Below are 18,939 nucleotides of genomic sequence, written 5' to 3' on the forward strand. Positions count from 1 at the left end.
TAAAGCGACGCAGTGCCAAATCGCAAAAAATGGCCTGATCATTTAGCAGCCAAATCTTCCAGGGCTGAAGTGGTTGAACCGACAAGGCAAGCCACGTTCCAGTCCGTTTGAACTGCAGTAAAAAAATATAACTAATTGCATATACTGATGGTGAGAGCACGTTTGTTCCGATTTATAATGGGATCATGTATGTATTTTTTAATTGTGTAAATACCCAACATCTTTGGAATGAAGATTTTCCAGAAATATATTGGAGTTCCCTAAGGATGCAAATTTATTCTGCGAAACGAATTGGAACAGAATATCTTGAACTATAAATATCAACTCTGTTAAGCTGCTTAACCTGATTGTTGTATTCTCATCACTGTAATGTTTAAATATAAAACTTGCATGGTCAACTGGACCTAATAGCTGCATTGTATAATAAAGCTGTTTTTTTTTTTTTACTTTCTACTTAATAGTTGACTGATGTGTTACCTCACTGACAACTTCACAGCCATTAACCACTTAAGGACCACCCACCCCACGCAAATATACTGCGGCAGGGTGGCCCCTCCCGCATGAAATCATGTACAGGTACGTGATGTCGTGCAGTGGGTCTGGGGCAAACTGCTTCTGCTGTGATTTGACACAGCAGGAGCCAATCAGCGGGTACCGTGGCCACCGCTCACAGGAAAGGCAGAACGGCGGGTCTGTGAGGGAGGAAGATTGAGATGTGTTCCTGCTAAGCAAAAACACGGATCTCTGTGCTCCTCCAGTCACAGCATACCCCCCCCCCTTTCCCAAGTTAGAAAGCACTCCCTAGGGGCACACTTAAACCTTTGAACGCCCCTGATGTTAACCCCTTCCCTGCCAGTGTCATTAGTACAGTTACAGTGTTATTATTTAGCACCGATCACTGTATTAGTGTCACTGGTCCCAAAAAGTGTCAGTTAGGCATCAGATTTATCTGCTGCAAAATCGCTGATCACCAACATAACTAGTAAAAAAATCAAATAAAACTCCATAAAAATATCCCAAAGTTTGTAGACACTAACTTTAACTAATCAATACACGCTTATTGGAGTTTTTTTGTTTTTTTTTTAACAAAAATATGTAGCAGAATACATATTGGCCTAAACTGATGAAGAAATTCGATTTTTTTTTTATTGGATAGGTTTCATAGCAGAAACTAAAAAATTGTTTTTTTTCAAAATGGTCGGTCTTTTTTTGTTTATAGCGCAAAAAATAACCACAGAGGTAATCAAATACCACCAAAAGAAAGCTTTATTTGTGGGGAAAAAAAAAAAATAGGACATAAAAATGTTATTTGTGTATAGCGTCGCACGATCAAACAATTGTCAGTTAAAGTAACACAGTGCCGTATCGCAAAAAATGGCCTGGTCATGAGGGAAAGTAAACCTTACGGGGCTGAAGTGGTTAAAGTCCTACACATTTAGTAGGGGGATTCCCCTCAAGTCTTTCTGCCATTAATACTTGTGATGTGATGTGATGTGGTGTGGTGTGTGTATATACACATACATACACACACACCACACATACATACACACACATACATATATGTCTAGAGCATGTTTTTACAGTTAGTGATAGGGTCACTTTAAGGGGCCACTGCACCAAAAAACGATCATGTTTGGATAAGTAGCGACGAGTTGAGTAACCCAACCTATACTTATATCTTTGACATATTCCAACAGAAACCTTCAAAGGCATAATAAGGGTGTCAGCCACTTACATCCAGACTTCCTTGTACCAAGTTTATTCTGAAATAATGAAAAATGATTAGGAGAGGATGACAGTCTCATTTAGGTTGGAATTGTTATAGCATTTTTTTTTTTTAGCACTGGAGATATTTGGTAGAAGGAGATTTCAGCTGGGGTCTCTGCAAGGAATGAGATGCTAGCGTGCAATTCGGCACACCAATGCTCATGCAAAAAATTTAATTAAAGTTTTGGTGGACGTTAACTTTTAATAGAGATCACCCTCCCCATCAGTAATCCAATAGTTAACTGCTTGCCGACCGGCTCACGCCGATATACGTTGGCAGAAGAGCAGGTTACAGGCAGATTAACGTACCAGTATGTTGCCCTTTAAGAAGCAGATTGCGGGCGTGCGCCGCAACTGTGATCGCGGGTCCCCCCGCGATCGTCTCTTGGAGAGGAAGAATGGAGAAATGCTGATGTAAAAAAGCATTTCCCCGTTCTGCCTAGTGACAGGACACTGATCACAGCTCCCTGTAATCGGGAGGGGTTATTCAGTGTCGTGCCACACGTAGCCCCTCCCCCCCACAGTTAGAATCACTCCCTAGGACACACTTAACCCCTACAGCGCCACCTAGTGGTTAACCCTTCTTCACTGCCAGTCACATTTACACAGTAATCAATGTATTTTTAATTGCACCGATTGCTGTATAAATGTGAATGGTCCCAAAATCGAGCCAAAAGTGTCCAATCTGTCACGATAAGAAATCACTGATCGCCGCCATTACTAGTAAAAAAAAAAAATATTAATAATAAAAATGCCATAAAACTATCCCCTATTTTGTAGACGCTATAACTTTTCCGCAAACCAATCAAAAAATGCTTATTGCGATTTTTTTTACCAAAAATATGTAGAATACATATCGGCCTAAACCGAGGAAAAAAAATGTTTTTTTAATATATTTTTTGGGGATATTTATTATAGCAAAAAGTAAAAAATTATTGTGTTATTTTTCAAAATTGACGCTTTTTTTTGTTTATAGCGCAAAAAATAAAAACCGCAAAGATGATCAAATACCACCAAAAGAAAGCTCTATTTGTGGAGGAAAAAAGGATATCAATTTTGTTTGGGAGCCACTTCGCACGATTGCGCAATTGTCAGTTAAAGCAACGCAGTGCTGAATCGCAAAAAGTGCTCTGGTCTGTGGGCAGCCAAATGGTCCGGGGCCTAAGTCGTTAAAAGAATAGTGTTTTTGGAATGTACTTTATTCTTCGTATACTTAGCAAAAGCAATCCCTGGTCATAGTCAGGTGAGCTGATGTAGTTCAGCAGAGAGCAGGCAAAGATGTGTTTTTTTTATTAGGTAAAGTGCTGAAAAAGTCAGCCTATTGTGACATCAGCCTTACCAAATGATGACATCCATCTGACACACAAAGACAACAAAAAGGTCCATCCTATAGAAGTTTATTCCCCCACATCTTTGGGTAATATGAACACTTTTAACAGGACTAAAATCAAAACAGGGGTGGGAAACCATACACTGAAAAAGACGTAGCTCCTTGACTGGTGCACTACGATGAGACTTAGGGGGTCACACCAGGCCTCATCTTGAAACCGTATTATTAAGTGTGTCTCAACGCATGGTCTTCACAGGACTTTTGAAGTTACTGGCTGCCTGAAGCTGAAGCTGGTATGCCATAGGGTGGATTTTGAAGCCATATAACCTAAAATAAGGCATAAAAAAAAAAGTTATACAAACAGAAAAGCCTGTATAGGAGCGACTACAATCATTCACTTTAGGTTTTTTGTCTTTACACCATTTACACCCCAGCACCACCAATAGTTCAATGTAACAGCATTGATGAAAACACCAGAATATCAGCATGTCACACCCCCCTGCCTTTCCAGACCATTTTTCAGAGGGGTGATGGCTTGACTGACAATTACTGTGTCATGCAACGCTACCCAAAATGAATTTAACCACTTCCCGACTATGCTATAGCCAAAACAGCTATAGCACAGTTGTCCACAGATGTCCTCCACGCCTCCTGCGGCACGTATCGGGCGCACTCTGTGACCGCTGTGTCCTTGGGACACAGCTGATCACTGATCAGGGTATAGGGACAATCACAGCGGCTCTTTACCATGTGATCAGCTGTGTCAAATCATAGCTGATCACATGTAAACAGATTGGACAGTTTTTGGCAGCCCTTTCCTCCCACACTGTGTCCGAGAGCAAAGGAGAGCTGTTAACCGGCCAGCCTGTCAGTACATTGTTTACACGGATAATTAGGGCATGGATCATCAGTGCCCCGATTAGCAGTGCTGCCGCCCCATCAGTGCCCCGATTAGCAGGGCTGCCGCCCCATCAGTGCCCCGATTAGCAGGGCTGCCGCCCCATCAGTGCCCCGATTAGCAGGGCTGCCGCCCCATCAGTGCCCCGATTAGCAGTGCTGCAATGGAAAAATTGGACCCATAATCATGATTCTTAACGGAGTACTTAAAAGTGTTCATCATGCATTAAAAAAAAAACTCTGTCCCCCTTCCTAAACCCCTATACACCAAGCTGAGTTATCCCCCCTACAGGTCCCTACTTGCCTCCTCTGACAGCAAAAGGAGGCCTCTAGCATGGTCTACAGTCTACCCAGTAAAGATGTAGTGCCGGGCTGCTCGTGCCTGCGTGCTAACATCTCACAGGATTAAAAAGCCAAACCCATACTGTGGCACAAATTCATCATTCAAGTAGAAAAGATAAATGTATTTGAAGAGACTTGATTTCACACATACATTATATATATATATATATATATATATATATATATATATATATATATATATATATATATATATATATATATATATATATATATTTTTTTTTTTAAATAAGACCAAATACACATGCTTTAGCATTCAAGTCCTGGGAATGTTGAATACCTGCACCCCCTGCCGACTGCTGAGGTTCCTAGGGTACAGCAAACTTCAGACTCGCCGCCCACCAGAGGAGCACGTATTCATGGTCTTCTATTGCAGTGTTACTTTATGGCTTTTCTTTGGGAAGCGATAGTCACTTTACCAAAGCATGCAATGTACAAATCCAAAATCTTTTTCCAATGCTGCCCAAATGTATGCAGTGTTTTACCAAGCATACAGGTTTAGAATGTCACAAAAAAGGAAGCTTTTGCCTATGTCAGCTTGAAACGTCCTTGCACATACTGCACTAAGCTGTACTCGTGAAATTACAGTGAGTTATTACTTTGCAATTAAAAATACATGAGCTTTTAAGAACAGAGAGTCTAAAAGTCTTGTAGCTCTCCATTTATAAACCAGTCATTCCATTCTAGAGTGATGATGACCAGCAATGCTGTATGCATCTTTGCAGTTTCACTAATACAATCGATACAGGGAAGTTTCATTTGAATTTTGTAGACATTTTCATCTTATTTACAGATCTCACCCACACTGTCACACAAGATCTAGCACATTCCTCATAGCATTCAACAACTTACCTAGGAACAAACTGATTGGCAGGTCTCTTGGGTCGATACTCTGGGTGAACCATAAACAGCATATGGGGGAATCCAGTGCCAAAATATGCTCCATCTGTGTGATGATGGCGGGAGGACTTTGGGGTGTAAACGTCCATACATTTGGGGCAATACAGCTTTACCATAGCTTCACCGGGAATGTCGGAAAGACCTGAGGTACAAGAAGTGAGCAGAGGGTGGTTATCGGGAGTTCATCTACAATCACGTTTTCAAACAAATGGAAAAAGAACCAAACACTACCACTACGTACTGTAAAAAATTACCTTAATAAAGCTGTAAATAGATATTACATGAATTACACAAACATTTATCATCAAGAACTTTCAGAGAATCCACCTATATCAGCATAAAATGGTCTAAAACTAGAAAAGCCACTCAAATCAGCAATATTAATCTACTTTTTAGTGCAAAAAAACCCATGCTACAACACTCCCATAAAAAATAAATGGAATGCAAAAAATGTCAAAGAACAGCAATCACTCCACAGTGCAATCACCATACTAGTCTTAATAAATGTATACCCAATAACAGTGAAGCGCTCCTCCATAAAAAAATTACCTTAGGCGGGATCTGTGTGATGACATCATGCTGGGAGGGGCCAGGTGCCATTTTGTTGAACTGACAGAGCTACACTATGTATATGCATGCTGTACGAAGGCACTTGTATGTGTCTCTGCGTATTTGTGGGTGTTACTCCTTTTTATTTTTATTTTTTATTAAAAATTCACTGGCAATACTTCACTATTGGATTGGCTTTGCATATATCTCTGATCTTTTGTTGTGCAAGAGCTGCGCAATATTGAGACGTGACCTGTGTGCTGCTGATCTATGTGATTAAAATTGCTTCTGACCACCTTATTTATTTTAAAGGGGTCCACCGCATCATGTGGGGAGAAACTAGGGTTGCCGCCTTATCCCTTTAAACTGTATACACATGAATTACACAGGTTCTGAGGCTAATTTAATGCAGATAAAGCACCAAGTTTAATTACCACATTAATTAGCCACAGAACCTGTGTAATTAATATGTGTTCAGGTTTAAAGGGATGAGGTGGCAACCTTAGGAGAAACCCAATTGGGCACGTGGGTGATATTCTTTGATGGCAGCCTATGGTGGAAGATTTCGGTTTATTAGAGACACATGAACTGTGGTGGTCTTTTTTCTGGTCACTTACAACCAAACTGAATGATATATGGGACTGTTTTCATGTTTTTTTATTTAATTTACTGCACATGATATATGTTGATTACATAATTTATGTGCATTGTTGTGTATATGCAACATTTGGTAATTTGTTTTATGAAGGAGTGCTTCATTGTTATTGAATATTAATTTACTATTGACATGAAAGGAATGACATTGAGGGGAGAGGTTCACTTTTATATACAACCTGTGCAGCAAAGAGGTGAACATTTGAGAACAGGAAGGAGAATTGGAGAAGAAGTGCACTCACCGATTGGCAGCATGGGCTGGTTCTCACAGTAAACACGGGGACAATAGCCAAAGTCTCCCTGCTGATACTTCTCCAACTGCAGGAACAGAATACAAAACATGTAAGACATTACAGCCATTAAAGTGGAATTCCAATCTCTGGCCATTTATAAAATTTTTGGATACATTGCAAAAGCTTCTGTCTGAGTCTCCATTGTGGAAATTCACCCCTAACTTCTGTACAGCTAACAATTATCACCAGGACCCAACGTGAGGTAAAACTCCATCATCAGTTTCCATCAGAAGAAGAGAGGATGGGAAAACTTCCAGTGGGGGGACTTCGGTCCTGCTGACAATAGTCAATGGAAGACCCACCAACTTCCGGGTGTTTTCTCGTCACCAGAAATAAGCGAGGGCAAATATTCTCCAAACTCAGACCTTTAGCATGCAAAAGACTGTAAAAGAAGCATTATAGGAATTACTTTTGCCTCAGTAACCAGTCCCTCAATTTTCTTTAAAGAGAAGTAAGGGGTTTTTGCAGATTTATACTTACCTAGGTGGCTGCAGGATCGGTCCCCCGACAGCTCAAACACTAAGAACCGAGCGATCTAACTTCGCCGATCGTTCAGTTCTCACAGCTTCCCAAGCAGAGAGCGGCGGCTGACTTTCAGTCGCCGCTCTCTGCCCCGCTCAGGCTCTCAGCAGCTCGCTGAGAGGCTGAACCAGGTGCCAGGCCAGGCGTGTGGGCGGATACAGACTCCAGTGTTGCGATCTGGACTGGCTCTGTGACGTCAGACAGCGGACTTCAGCCCGCTGTCTGCTGAAAACGGGTCATAGGAGTGCAGAACTGCACTTCTGTGATCCACAGGAGAAGTACAGCCAAACGAGTTTTAGCTGTACTTCTCCTCAGGGTGGATTTGATTTAAATCACTACTAAAAAGGATCAATTTAAATCAACTTGATTTAAATCATAATTTTTAAAGAGCAACTGTCATCTGTGTCCCTTAGCGGCTCCTCCTCTGACCCGCTGTTGACTCACCGACAGTCACATTAATGGGATTGACTGGTGATGCGGCAGTGACACGACAAGGTGAGGGATGTGGCGGCAGCAGGGGAGTGGATGCCCGCTAACAGGCGCTGCTATGATGGATCTGAAATGACAGGTGCTCTTTAAATGTAAGGACTTATTCTTGCTGGTAGTTAGAATCTTTAATATTTGCAAACAAAATGAAGGTTTCTGATTTAGAATAATAAGCTGTCAGGTTAGTAAAACAGCGATATCAGAACCGATTTTAGGTTAATAGGTGAATCACACATAGTTGGAGAATGACTCAAATTATTTTATTTAATTAAAACAATAACACTGCCAGTGAATGTTATCTCAGCTTGCAGAGCTTGGATTCATTGAATGAGTTTACTAAAAATGTAACTATTACAGAATATACAGCCTCATGCTACATAACTAAGCTCCAATTCATGCTGAATAAACTAAATTATTAATGCATCTTAAATAGAAAGCTATCTTTAGATAGATTTTTTTTTTTTTTTTTTTTTTTTCAGTACTTTTTTTATTCTTTTCATAGCAGTACAAGTTATACATTTCTCCATACATTTTATTCCAGATACATAATCTTACTTCTAACATTCACCCGCCCCAAAAAAAAAAAGAAAAGAAAAAAAAAAAGAAGGGGGCAAAACCCAACGACAACAAAAATAGATTTCCTCCCCCTGCTGTATCTCCCCCCCCCGCGACCCCAAAAGCCCCCCCCCCCCCTGTCTTCCCATCCTCTACCCAGACCCAACATTGTCCCTCTCCCATATTGATTCATCTTTCATTTTCATTGTCCCAGGCCTCTACCCAGCTTTTCCAGATAGCGTCAAATTTATCTTGGCTCCCTCTATGTGTATAAGATAGATAGATAGATTTTTACTTCAAAATCATTTTATTAAAATACAATTTGAGAAAAAAAAAAATCTGATTTAAAATAAAAATCTGATTTTTTTTTTTTTAAATCATCGATTTTTATCCACCCTGCTTCTCCTTTAAGATGCTGTTCATGTGACACTGGAGTACTGGTCACAAGACATTAGCTTGTTGTGGCAGAGTTGACCATTATCTTTGGAAACCCAGAGCTCCAGTTACTGCAGAAAAGGCACATCAGCACTTCACACAAATAATAAGCCAGAAATGGTCGGGATCTTTAACCACGTATGTACTGCCGTACATCTTTAACCACTTGCTTACTGGGCACTTAAACCCCCCTCCTGCCCAGACCAATTTTGAGCTTTCAGCGCTGTCACACTTTGAATGACAATTGCGCGGTCATACAACACTGTACCCAAATGAAATTTTTATCATTTTTTTCCCACAAATAGAGCTTACTTTTGGTGGTATTTAATCACAGCTGGGGTTTTTATTTTTTGCTAAACAAACAAAAAAAGATGGAAATTTTTGAAAAAAAAAAAAAATAAAGTTTAATAGTTTGTTATAAAATTTTGCAAACAGGTAATTTTTCTCCTTCATTGATATGCGCTGAGGCGGCGGCACTGGTGGGCACTGATAGGCACAGTTAAGGCGGCACTGATAGGCACAGTTAAGGCGGCACTGATGGGGACAGATAAGGCGGCACTGATGGGGACAGATAAGGCGGCACTGATGGGGACAGATAAGGCGGCACTGATGGGGACAGATAAGGCGGCACTGATGGGGACAGATAAGGCGGCACTGATGGGGACAGATAAGGCGGCACTGATAGGCACGGTTAAGGTGGTACTGATGGGCACGGATAAGGCGGCATGGATGGGCACTGATAGGTACCACTGATGGGCGGCACTGATGGGCAGTACTGATGGGCACTGGTAGGTGACACTGATGGGCACTGGTAGGTTGCACTGATGTGGGTGCTGATGGGTGGCACTGATGTGGGTACTGATGGGTGGCGCTGATTGATGGCACTGATGGGTGACGCTGGTGGGCACTGGTAGGCAGCACTGCTGCCTATTGCTTTGTGTCAGAAGAAGATCGCCGTGATCGGGACTGATGTCCCGATCACGGCCGCCGGTGATCGGGTTTTTTTTTTCCTCCTCACGCTGTCAGCGCGAGGAGGAAAAATAGCCGATTACCGGCTCTGTTTACATCACATGATCAGCTGTCATTGGCTGACAGCTGATCATGTGGTAAGGGGTCGGGACCAACCCCTTACTCTGATCTGTGATCAGGTGAGTCTCAGACTCGCTGATCACCGAGCGCGCTGCGCCCGCCCTGCAGGGGGCACGCAGGCCGCTCGTGCACGGGATGACGTCAATAGACGTAGTCCCAGCAATTTAGATCCGCACTGTTGCCGTCATTTGGCAATGGCCCGGATCTGAAGCGGTTAAACAACTGCATAGTTGTAGACACTCATTTCTGCAGTACAGTTTATTAACAGCACTGCAGAAATCATCCTTGGGTGGTAGCTGTACCTGTTAATGACTGAACCATTCCTCGGCTCTGTATTGTTTGATCGCTCTACTGACCAATCACAAAATGTAAACTCATGTAAATATTTTTACATTGGTAAGCCTACACCTTCTTAAAATGGATAAAGGAGAAACTAATAATGAATAGATCAGCAGCAGCATCTATTCAGGGTTACAGGATTGTTTGACCTTTTCACTCCTATCCTGTAAGTCTAAGCTCTATGCTGTCACTGTACTAACCTGCATATTAACCTCTTCACCTCCCCTAACCTGTGCATTTGTACATTAACCCTTTCATCCCTATCCGCCCACTGTATGTGACCTGTCCATTAACTCCTGCACCCCCTCTGTGAATCACCTGCAAGACAAAAAGGCATAATGAGCTAATATGCATACAGACAGCTGACATTTTCCCTGGAGTTCCTTCTGGGTTCGCGGACGCTGTGATAGGCCAGAGCCGAGGGGAGGTTACTCAAAATGCATGCAAGTGGGAGCCGCCTGTTACAGCACAGGGTCCAGAAAAAAGAGCACCAGTGGCCCTTTCTTCAGAGCGCATGCGCAGATGACGTCGGTGTATATAGTAAATTTCTCCTAAACGGTACAAGTTCAGGAGATATTTCCAGTACCTACAGGTAAACCTTATTATAGGCTTAACTGTAGGTACCAAAAAAAAAGGAAGGCTTTACTTACTCTTTAAAATTCCACCAAAAGAAAGCTCTGTCTCAAGCAATGATAAAATAAATTTTAATTGGGAACAGTGTTGCTTGAACAAGTAATTGTCAAACAGGGTTTGAACGGTAATTACAGGCTAGCACTGATGTGGAACAGGTTCTCTGACAACAGACAACACAACCCTGTTGTAATTTTCATTCATGAGGACCCAGAGCTTTAATAACCACACAAATAGAAGAAATAAAATGAAAAGGTTTTTATAGGCTATTCCTTGTCCTGAGAGTGTCACAGATGTAAAAGGTGGTCGGTGGTGGACTCAGACTCACCATCCTTTCTTCTGACCTCAAAGATGGGTTCACACTTGTGCACATGTGATTCACACTGCATTAATATCACATGCAAGGTCTGTGCAATGCGAATTCAGCCATACAAACTGTCTGAAATCGCATTGGATTCTCACCAAAATGGTGCAGGGCCCTTTTTTTGGTCTGTACTGGAATCGGACTGTATGGGTGTTCACACCTATGCGATCTGAGCCCTGCACCATTTCACAGTTTGCACTGTGATCTGCGAACGAATCTGGGGGTGTCATTAACTTTCTACTGATACCCGCAGTGGTTCTCGGAGGGCAGTGTGAACTGTCTGCGAATCATATGTGATGCGGGAACCCGCACAGGAATTGTGCTGGTTCCTGCAACGCATATATGTGAACCGAGACTAAAGTGTCATTAAAAACTATCAACAAATGGTGTATTCTATGCTGTTCATACTTACTCAGTCACTATGAGATTAATTTTCTGTATTCTGCAAGAAACCTGGTTGATCCTGCTGTTCTTGTCTCCCCCTCCTGTCCATGTGCCCACTGCAGTTGGGGATTTTGTAGAGCAATGTTAGCAGCTAGTGCACAAACTCCATTTTCCATGTATTTCTACCCCTAACCATTTCCTCCCCATCACATCTGAGCAGCCCACGTAACTATAGAGCCACACATGTGGGCATATACACAGTGGTAAATGACAATCCATTCCCTCTCTCCCTTCTCCATGCCCACTAACCAGCTAAACACAATGAGGGCAGGATATTACATGTAAATTGATGGAGGCTTCACCCCCTATAATATTGTAAAACACAGGCTGGAGGGACGTGACACAGCCTGTGATTGTCTGAAACCCGCACAAACCATGTTATTGCCAAAAAATACTAAAGATTAGATTTCAAATATATATATTTGTATGGACAATTGTCTAAGAGGAGTTGTCTAAGATAGAACGTAACTTGAACAACGTTCTCCTCTCCAACACTGTTGTAAAAGACTCCGAATTCCAATCCAACATCACTGGCCTAGCGAATCAGTTTGTTGAGTCTGTTGGTGTCGGACACCCCAAGCCCGCTTTCCCAGCATGCCACTGCATACAGGAGAGCTCTGGCCACCACAGACTCAAAACACCTTCAGCATCATCTGGCAGATGTTAAAGGACCTCAGTCTCCTCAAAAAGTAGAGACGGCTCTGGCACTTCCTATAGGGCACCTCAGTGTTCTTGCTCCAGTCCAGCTTATTATCTATATGTACCCCCAGATACTTGTAACTCTCTACTACCTCCACATCCATGGATAAAGATTGGGGTCACTGGTAGCTTCCTCTTTCTGAAATCCACAACCAGCTCGTCTTTGTCACATTTAGATAGATGATTAACCTCACACCATGTAACAAAGTTCTCCACCACAGTCCTATACTCAGTCTCTTCCCCATCCCTGATACATCCCACTACCACAAAGTCATCAGAAAACTTCTGAAGATGGCAAGACTGTCTGGTAGCTGAAATTAGTGGTGTAGACAGTAAAAAGAAAGGAAGGGAGAGAGAACTGTCCCCTGTGGAACCCCAAAATTGCTGATCACCCTGACACAAAGTCTTGCAAATGCACATACTGTGGTCTTCCTGTCAGGTAGTCTACAATCCATGACACGAGGGAAACATCAACCTGTTTTGCCGATAGCTTCTTGCCCAAAAGATAATTACAGTGCAATCATCCACATACAGAAATAGAAGGGACAAATGTAAATTAAACAGCAAACAGTGTGTGTTTAGTATCACTTTAAAGCCGGACTGGCTCAGACAACAAATCATCCAAGTTTCTGGTTTGGATAATCAGAAAGTCTGAATATTAGCAACCTTTCCAAAGGTGGTTACAATTTTTGAACCAAAAACTGCCGTGCTATTAAAGAAAAAAAAAAAACACAACACTACATACATTTTTTTGGGACTGGAGTTTTTTGTACACTGGTATCTGCATTATGGAAAATCATACAGTTTTTTTTTCATACAGCATAAGGCTTTAGAAGAAAATAAAAGGCATCCCACAGCACAGAAAACCCAGACAGTGGGTGTTGTAGCTGTGCGGTATAAGGAAACACATATCCAGTACAGGCAAGTTAGACAGTGGGCCAGAGGAGCTCCTGTCTTGCAACAGTCACCCAGTCTTAGCCCACAAGGGAATGGTGAAGGAACATGATCAGAAGTGATCTTCCACTGATTTGACCACAGAAACAAGTAAGCAGCAGTTCCCCCTATTGTGTCGCCATGCTGGGGTGCCATTCATTTTTACAATACAACTGTGCTGCAGCACGCCACTAAAGGTCAGGTACAGTTTTTGCTGTGATCAGGTGTGTCAGCAGTCAGTTAAAAATAAATGTGGAGGCGCATGTGCGGAACTCCGGAAGATGGACGCATAGTCACGGAGCTCGGTCCCCTTCAACGCTCCTAACAATCAGCGGCATCACGCGATTGTATTTTTTTTTACAGGTGTTGGCGATGTTGCCAAAGTTTCAGCAATTTTCCTAGTTTCTCACAAAGGAGTGCTGCGGCCGGAGCAGTACTATTGCACCTCCTCCTGCCCTCAGAGACACGGACTTATCACCTCTCCTGGTCAGGATTTCCCTTCTGGCTAGAAGGGAAACGTTCTTATATTTAAGGGTATGGCGGATTTATCGCGCCTTTGCCCTTTGTGTTGTCTTTTGTTCTTTTATCCCTTCCTTCTGGATCTTTTCTACTGTACTAACTTTCTCTTCCTCCTAGTGACCTGGGTGACCTCGCTTCCATCCTGGACTCCTAACAACAAAGTGAATGGGCTCCTTATATTCCTCCCCGGAACTCGCACCAGGTTGGGGGTAAGTGACTGGTATTCACTGGCATTCCATACCAGGTTGTTCCATGGTCGATACTTTCACACCAAACCCTTCCTTACGCATTGCCTCACACAATGTTCAAGGGATGAATCTACCAGTTAAACGCCAGAAATTTTCTCAGTATTACCATACCCAGAAAATTGATATACTATTTTTACAGGAGACACATCTTCCTTATTCCTACTCCCCCTCATATATTTACCCCAAATTCCGACTCCCTAACGCGGAAACCAAAACTAAAGGGGTGACAATATTTATTTTTTCCAGTTCTTGTAATTTCTCTCTCACTTCTGAATTCAAGGATCCGGAAGGTAGATTCTTACTTGTCAAGGGCCTCATTGACGGTCAACTCTACTCCCTGGTCTCCTAACTATGCCCCAAACAAGGGTCAGTCGCAATTCTTCCCTATTTCGCACCCTAAACCAATTGACGGACGGCACTGTAATTTATGGGGGGGGGGGACCTCCAATGTTGCCTTTGATGCAGGGCTAGACAAAACCCGCCCCTTAGGTAGGGACCTCTTACAGCCCACCAGACAGAGCCTTAAGGTAGTTAGACAGATCTTCCATCAGGGATTAGTTGACATCTGGAGAGAGGTCAACCAGACGTTGAGGGATTATACTTACTTCTCTACCCCCCCATAATTAATTTGCAAGAATTGACCACTTCTTCCTTTCGGCAACGGATATCCCATTAGTGACTAGATCCTACATAAAAGACTCTACTCTTCCTGATATTGGGGAAACCGACAGGACCAAAAAGGAGAGGTAATTGGATACTGAATTCCTCAATCTTTAGTAATCTGGTCCATGCATGCAAAATAGAAGAGAGTATTACGGAATACTTCTTATTAAATGATGTGACAAATGTCTCCCCGATTTCGTTATGGGCAGCTCATAAGGCCACCATTAGGGGATAAACTTACCCAAATGGCGTTGAGGCTACACAAGGCTAGACAGAAGGACATAGAGCAGTTAGAAAAAGAATTTACTTAACAAAAAGGCACAAAAGTAACCCTACATTAGTACCAATTGCACGACTGGATAACGCACGTACAGCCCTAAACTTAGCCCTTACTGCTATTGTGGAAAAAAGCTTACACTGGAGTGGGGCCCGCCACTACCGCCAGAGGGATAAACCAGGATCTCTATTGGCAGCCAGATTGACCCCTAAAATGAGGTCACACGCCTTACCCAAAATCAAACTAGGAAGTGAAACTCTCTCTCAAAACCCCCAAAAAATTATGGAAGCTTTCCATGACTTCGATAGGAAATTGTATAGTGAGGGAAAATCTGCCCCGATGACTCATTGGCATCCTTTCTGAACTCACTTACACTCCCCAAGCTCAAGGATCACCACAGGGACAGATTAGAAGCACCGATACCTGCAGAAGAAGTCTTACAGGTCATTAAAAAAAAATCAATCGGCTGCTGGGCCGGATGGCTTCTCGACTCCCTACTAAAAAACACTTTGCCCCCACCCTTTCCCCCCACTTGGCCCACTTTTTTAATGAGCTTCGTAAAGGATCTCAATTGGATAAGACCTTAAACTCTGCCTTCATCTCAGTGATCCCCAAGCCGGGTAAAGACCCTAGCTTAGTTGCCAACTACAGCCCCATATCAGTGATATATAATTATCTTAAAATCTTAAACAAGATCCTAGCAGACCGTATCTCCTCTTATTAACCTTTATGTCCATAAGGACCAGGTCAGCTTTATTCCAGGAAGACAGGGTTCTGATCAAATCAGAAGAGCAATTGACATTATTTCCCTCCTGAGGTCCGGTTGGGATGGCAGCTCCCCCCCCCCCCCCCAAACAGGTTTCCTACTCTCCCTGGACCTCCAGAAGGCATTTGATTCTGTCTTCTGGTCACAATCCTACACCAATGGGGCTTTGGCCACTCCTTTATGAATGTGATCGGGTCCCTCTACTCCAACCGTGAAGATAAAATAAGACTACAGGGATACCACTCAGACTCCTTCCCGATCTTCAGGGGGACTAGGCAGGGATGCCCTTTACCTCCACTAATTTTTGCTATCGTTATCAAAACACTTGCTATAGCTATTAGGAATCACCCGGATATACATGTGGTCAGGTGTGGGCCACAAACGTGCACTTTTTGCAGATGACATTCTGCTCTTTATAACCTCACCACTAACCTCGCTCCCCAACATCTGCAAATTGCTGGACAACTTTGGCACAATCTCAGGCCTTAAAGTGAACTACAGAAAATCAAGGGTGTTGAATATAAATCTCCCTGATCATTTAGTATCACGATTATAGGACAAATTTCAATTCATATGGAGCGATACGGTCATTCCCTATTTGGGGGTCAATATGGCAGCCTCAGTGGACCGACTATATGCGGCCAACTTTCCCCCAACATACCGTAAATTGGAGGAAGACCTCACACATTGGAACAAAATGAATCTCTCCTGGTTGGGCAGGGTTAATTCGGTGAAAATGACTGTTTTACAGAGCATCCTCTAACTCTTCCGGTCACTTCCCATTCGAATATCGAAAGATCACTTACGAAAATTTCAATCGAAAATTGTAAAATTTTTTTGGGGCACAAAAGGGCATAGAGTTGCCAGGGAGACCCTTTATCGACCTAGGGACAAAGGGGGAGGGGGGGCTCCCAAACCTTCTTTGGTACTACCAAGCAGCACAACCGACCCAACTCTAACATTTACTCCGAATCGGCATACCCAGACTGGGTTCACATAGAAAGACAAGCGATAACTCCCAACACTTTAGACTACCTGCTCTGGTGCCCTCATAAAGTCAGACCTGCCATTATGACTACCACACACTCCCACTCCCTAGTGATATGGCATTGCCTTAACAACGCACACCTGATCTCCACTTGGCACCCACTATCTCATCTTTTCCGCAATCCTCTATTCCCCCCGGGTATGGATATAAGGGCCTTTAACTGGTGGCTCAACAGGGGGATGTATAGGATCGGGCACTTTGTCAACTCTTTGTTGCTCCTCTCTTCTTCCTTTCTACCTTTCCACTTTATCCCTTTTTCACTAGGTCCCCTAGTGAAATGACCTAGGGTTATTCTTATAAAGACTCATTGGTTGTTTCCCCGGTAATTTCTAATTTTATAGGGCACCTATTTGCTCTGGTAAGCCCGGAGCCTTGTTAAAGGGCTTCAAAAGCTTACCCACGATATATCTCTGTGGTAGATTTTTTTTCCCCCCAGGGGACTATGCCGAATCCTACAGGATGGGGCTGTTGTTCTGGACCTCTTTCCCACCCTAAAAATTTTGGGGTGCCACCCATCTATACATAGTTCTACCTTATGCTACAGTTTTACTTTCTGTCTCAGTGGATTCGTTGCATGGATGCTTCTGAGACAGTTTATATTTGTACCATCCGGTTCAATGCCTACTACAGGCCTTGGGGCCTTTGCTGGTTTGTCAAGTTATACAGTTTTCCATTAACCACTAGTTAGCATGTAATGACGACACAGTTAAATCCCATTTGGGGTATCGGGCGATGGAGGTTGTCTCCTCCTCTAAACTCCTGGTCTTATTTCAGATTTTTTCTATCAGGCATTCAACACATGTCGTCTAGTAAAGACTCTTTACTTCTCTATTGTACTTAAACACATACAAAATGCAATGTTGTTCTCTTCTTTTTTTTGTATACTCAAATAACCTACTGAAAATAAAAATAAATGCACTGCTTTAACACAGTGCATGTTGACAAACATTACCATACTACACAAATGAGAACCCAGTCTTAAACAGTTGTCATGACTTATTGTATCAGAATTATTTTGTGTACTGCCTATTAAGACGCATGCATTTTTTTTTTGCATACAAACAGTACAGAAATTCTACGATCTAAAAAATGTATGGGAGACGTTCCCAAAAAAAACCTTCCTACATAGCATTTCAACACATCATCAAGCAAGCGGCCATTACTATAGAAGGAACAGAACAGGTGCTTGATGGGAAACTATTGACTGAAGTAAATCATTCAGTAGGACTGGGTTATTGGTCTTTGTAGATGGAGTATTCCCAGCCATGATCTAAAAACCTGCAAACTCTGCAAGGAGGGTGTGATGATGTTAGCAGAAAGAACAGGGTGAGCTCTCATGTTTCTGAGGTTGTGATAGAGGGAGCCTTTGGTCCTGGTATATGGTCACTACAACAGACCCTGAGTTGAGGAATAACACTTCCCTTAAAGCGGAGTTCCACCCAAAAGTGGAACTTCCGCTAGTTGTACTCCTCCCCCCCTTCGGTGCCACATTAGGCACCTTTCGGGGGGGGGGGGGGGGGGGGGGGGTTGGGGGGGGAGGATACCTGTCTTTCACAGGTATCCTGTTCCCACTTCCGGGAGCCTCAGCCGGTATTAACGTCACCGCCCGGGCTCCCTCCTCCTTCCTCGTCCGCCGGGCCAGTAGGAGAGAGGAGCGGAGCCTCGCGCATGTGCAGTAGGATTCCCGGTGTGAAGTCGTAACGCTTCACTGCCAGGTTCCCTTACTCGCAATGGAGGCGGCATGCACCCGACAGCTGATGGAAACATCAGCCTGGACTCCAGGACAGGCAAGTGTCCGATTATTAAAAATAAGCAGCTGCAGTATGCAGATGCTGGCTTTTAATTTTTGCAGCAGTGGGCAGATCTCCGCTTTAAGCGGAATATCTAGGTGAAAAAAAACAAAAAACAAACCCTCAGTACATTACTGTAATATATGCACATTTGCTTTTTGAAAACACTGCAGGTACAAAAAATTACTTGCTGATCCTTTCAGAAATCGAACAAGCCCCTAACTTCTTGTAGTGACCTGAGAGTACTGCCTCTACTGCACTATATTTTCAAGGAGTGTTGTCAGCCCCAGCTAGTTCACCACAACTGGACTACTAAACGCCTCCCTTTCCATTTCCACAACATAAAGAGAGGTGTTCTGTAGTCCAGTAACGCTGACAACAC

The 18,939-nt window shown here is 43.0% G+C and overlaps 1 protein-coding gene across 2 annotated transcripts in view; it reads right to left on the reverse strand.

Annotated features, from left to right (window-relative positions):
* Window positions 1-3,148: 3,148 nt before the first annotated feature.
* The window catches only part of CSNK2B (casein kinase 2 beta), a 28,868-nt gene continuing 13,077 nt past the window's right edge, over window positions 3,149-18,939 (reverse strand). For both annotated transcript variants that reach the window (XM_073598983.1, XM_073598982.1), the window contains exons 5-7: window positions 6,700-6,775; window positions 5,207-5,396; window positions 3,149-3,424 (exon numbers count right to left, since the gene is read on the reverse strand). In XM_073598983.1, the coding sequence (XP_073455084.1) occupies window positions 3,334-3,424; window positions 5,207-5,396; window positions 6,700-6,775 (357 nt within the window). In that variant the 3' untranslated portion in view covers window positions 3,149-3,333. The remainder of the gene's footprint in view (window positions 3,425-5,206; window positions 5,397-6,699; window positions 6,776-18,939) is intronic.

This window comes from Aquarana catesbeiana, linkage group LG09 (genome assembly GCF_042186555.1).
Source record: "Aquarana catesbeiana isolate 2022-GZ linkage group LG09, ASM4218655v1, whole genome shotgun sequence".
In the NCBI taxonomy this organism is placed as follows: Eukaryota; Metazoa; Chordata; class Amphibia; order Anura; family Ranidae; genus Aquarana; species Aquarana catesbeiana.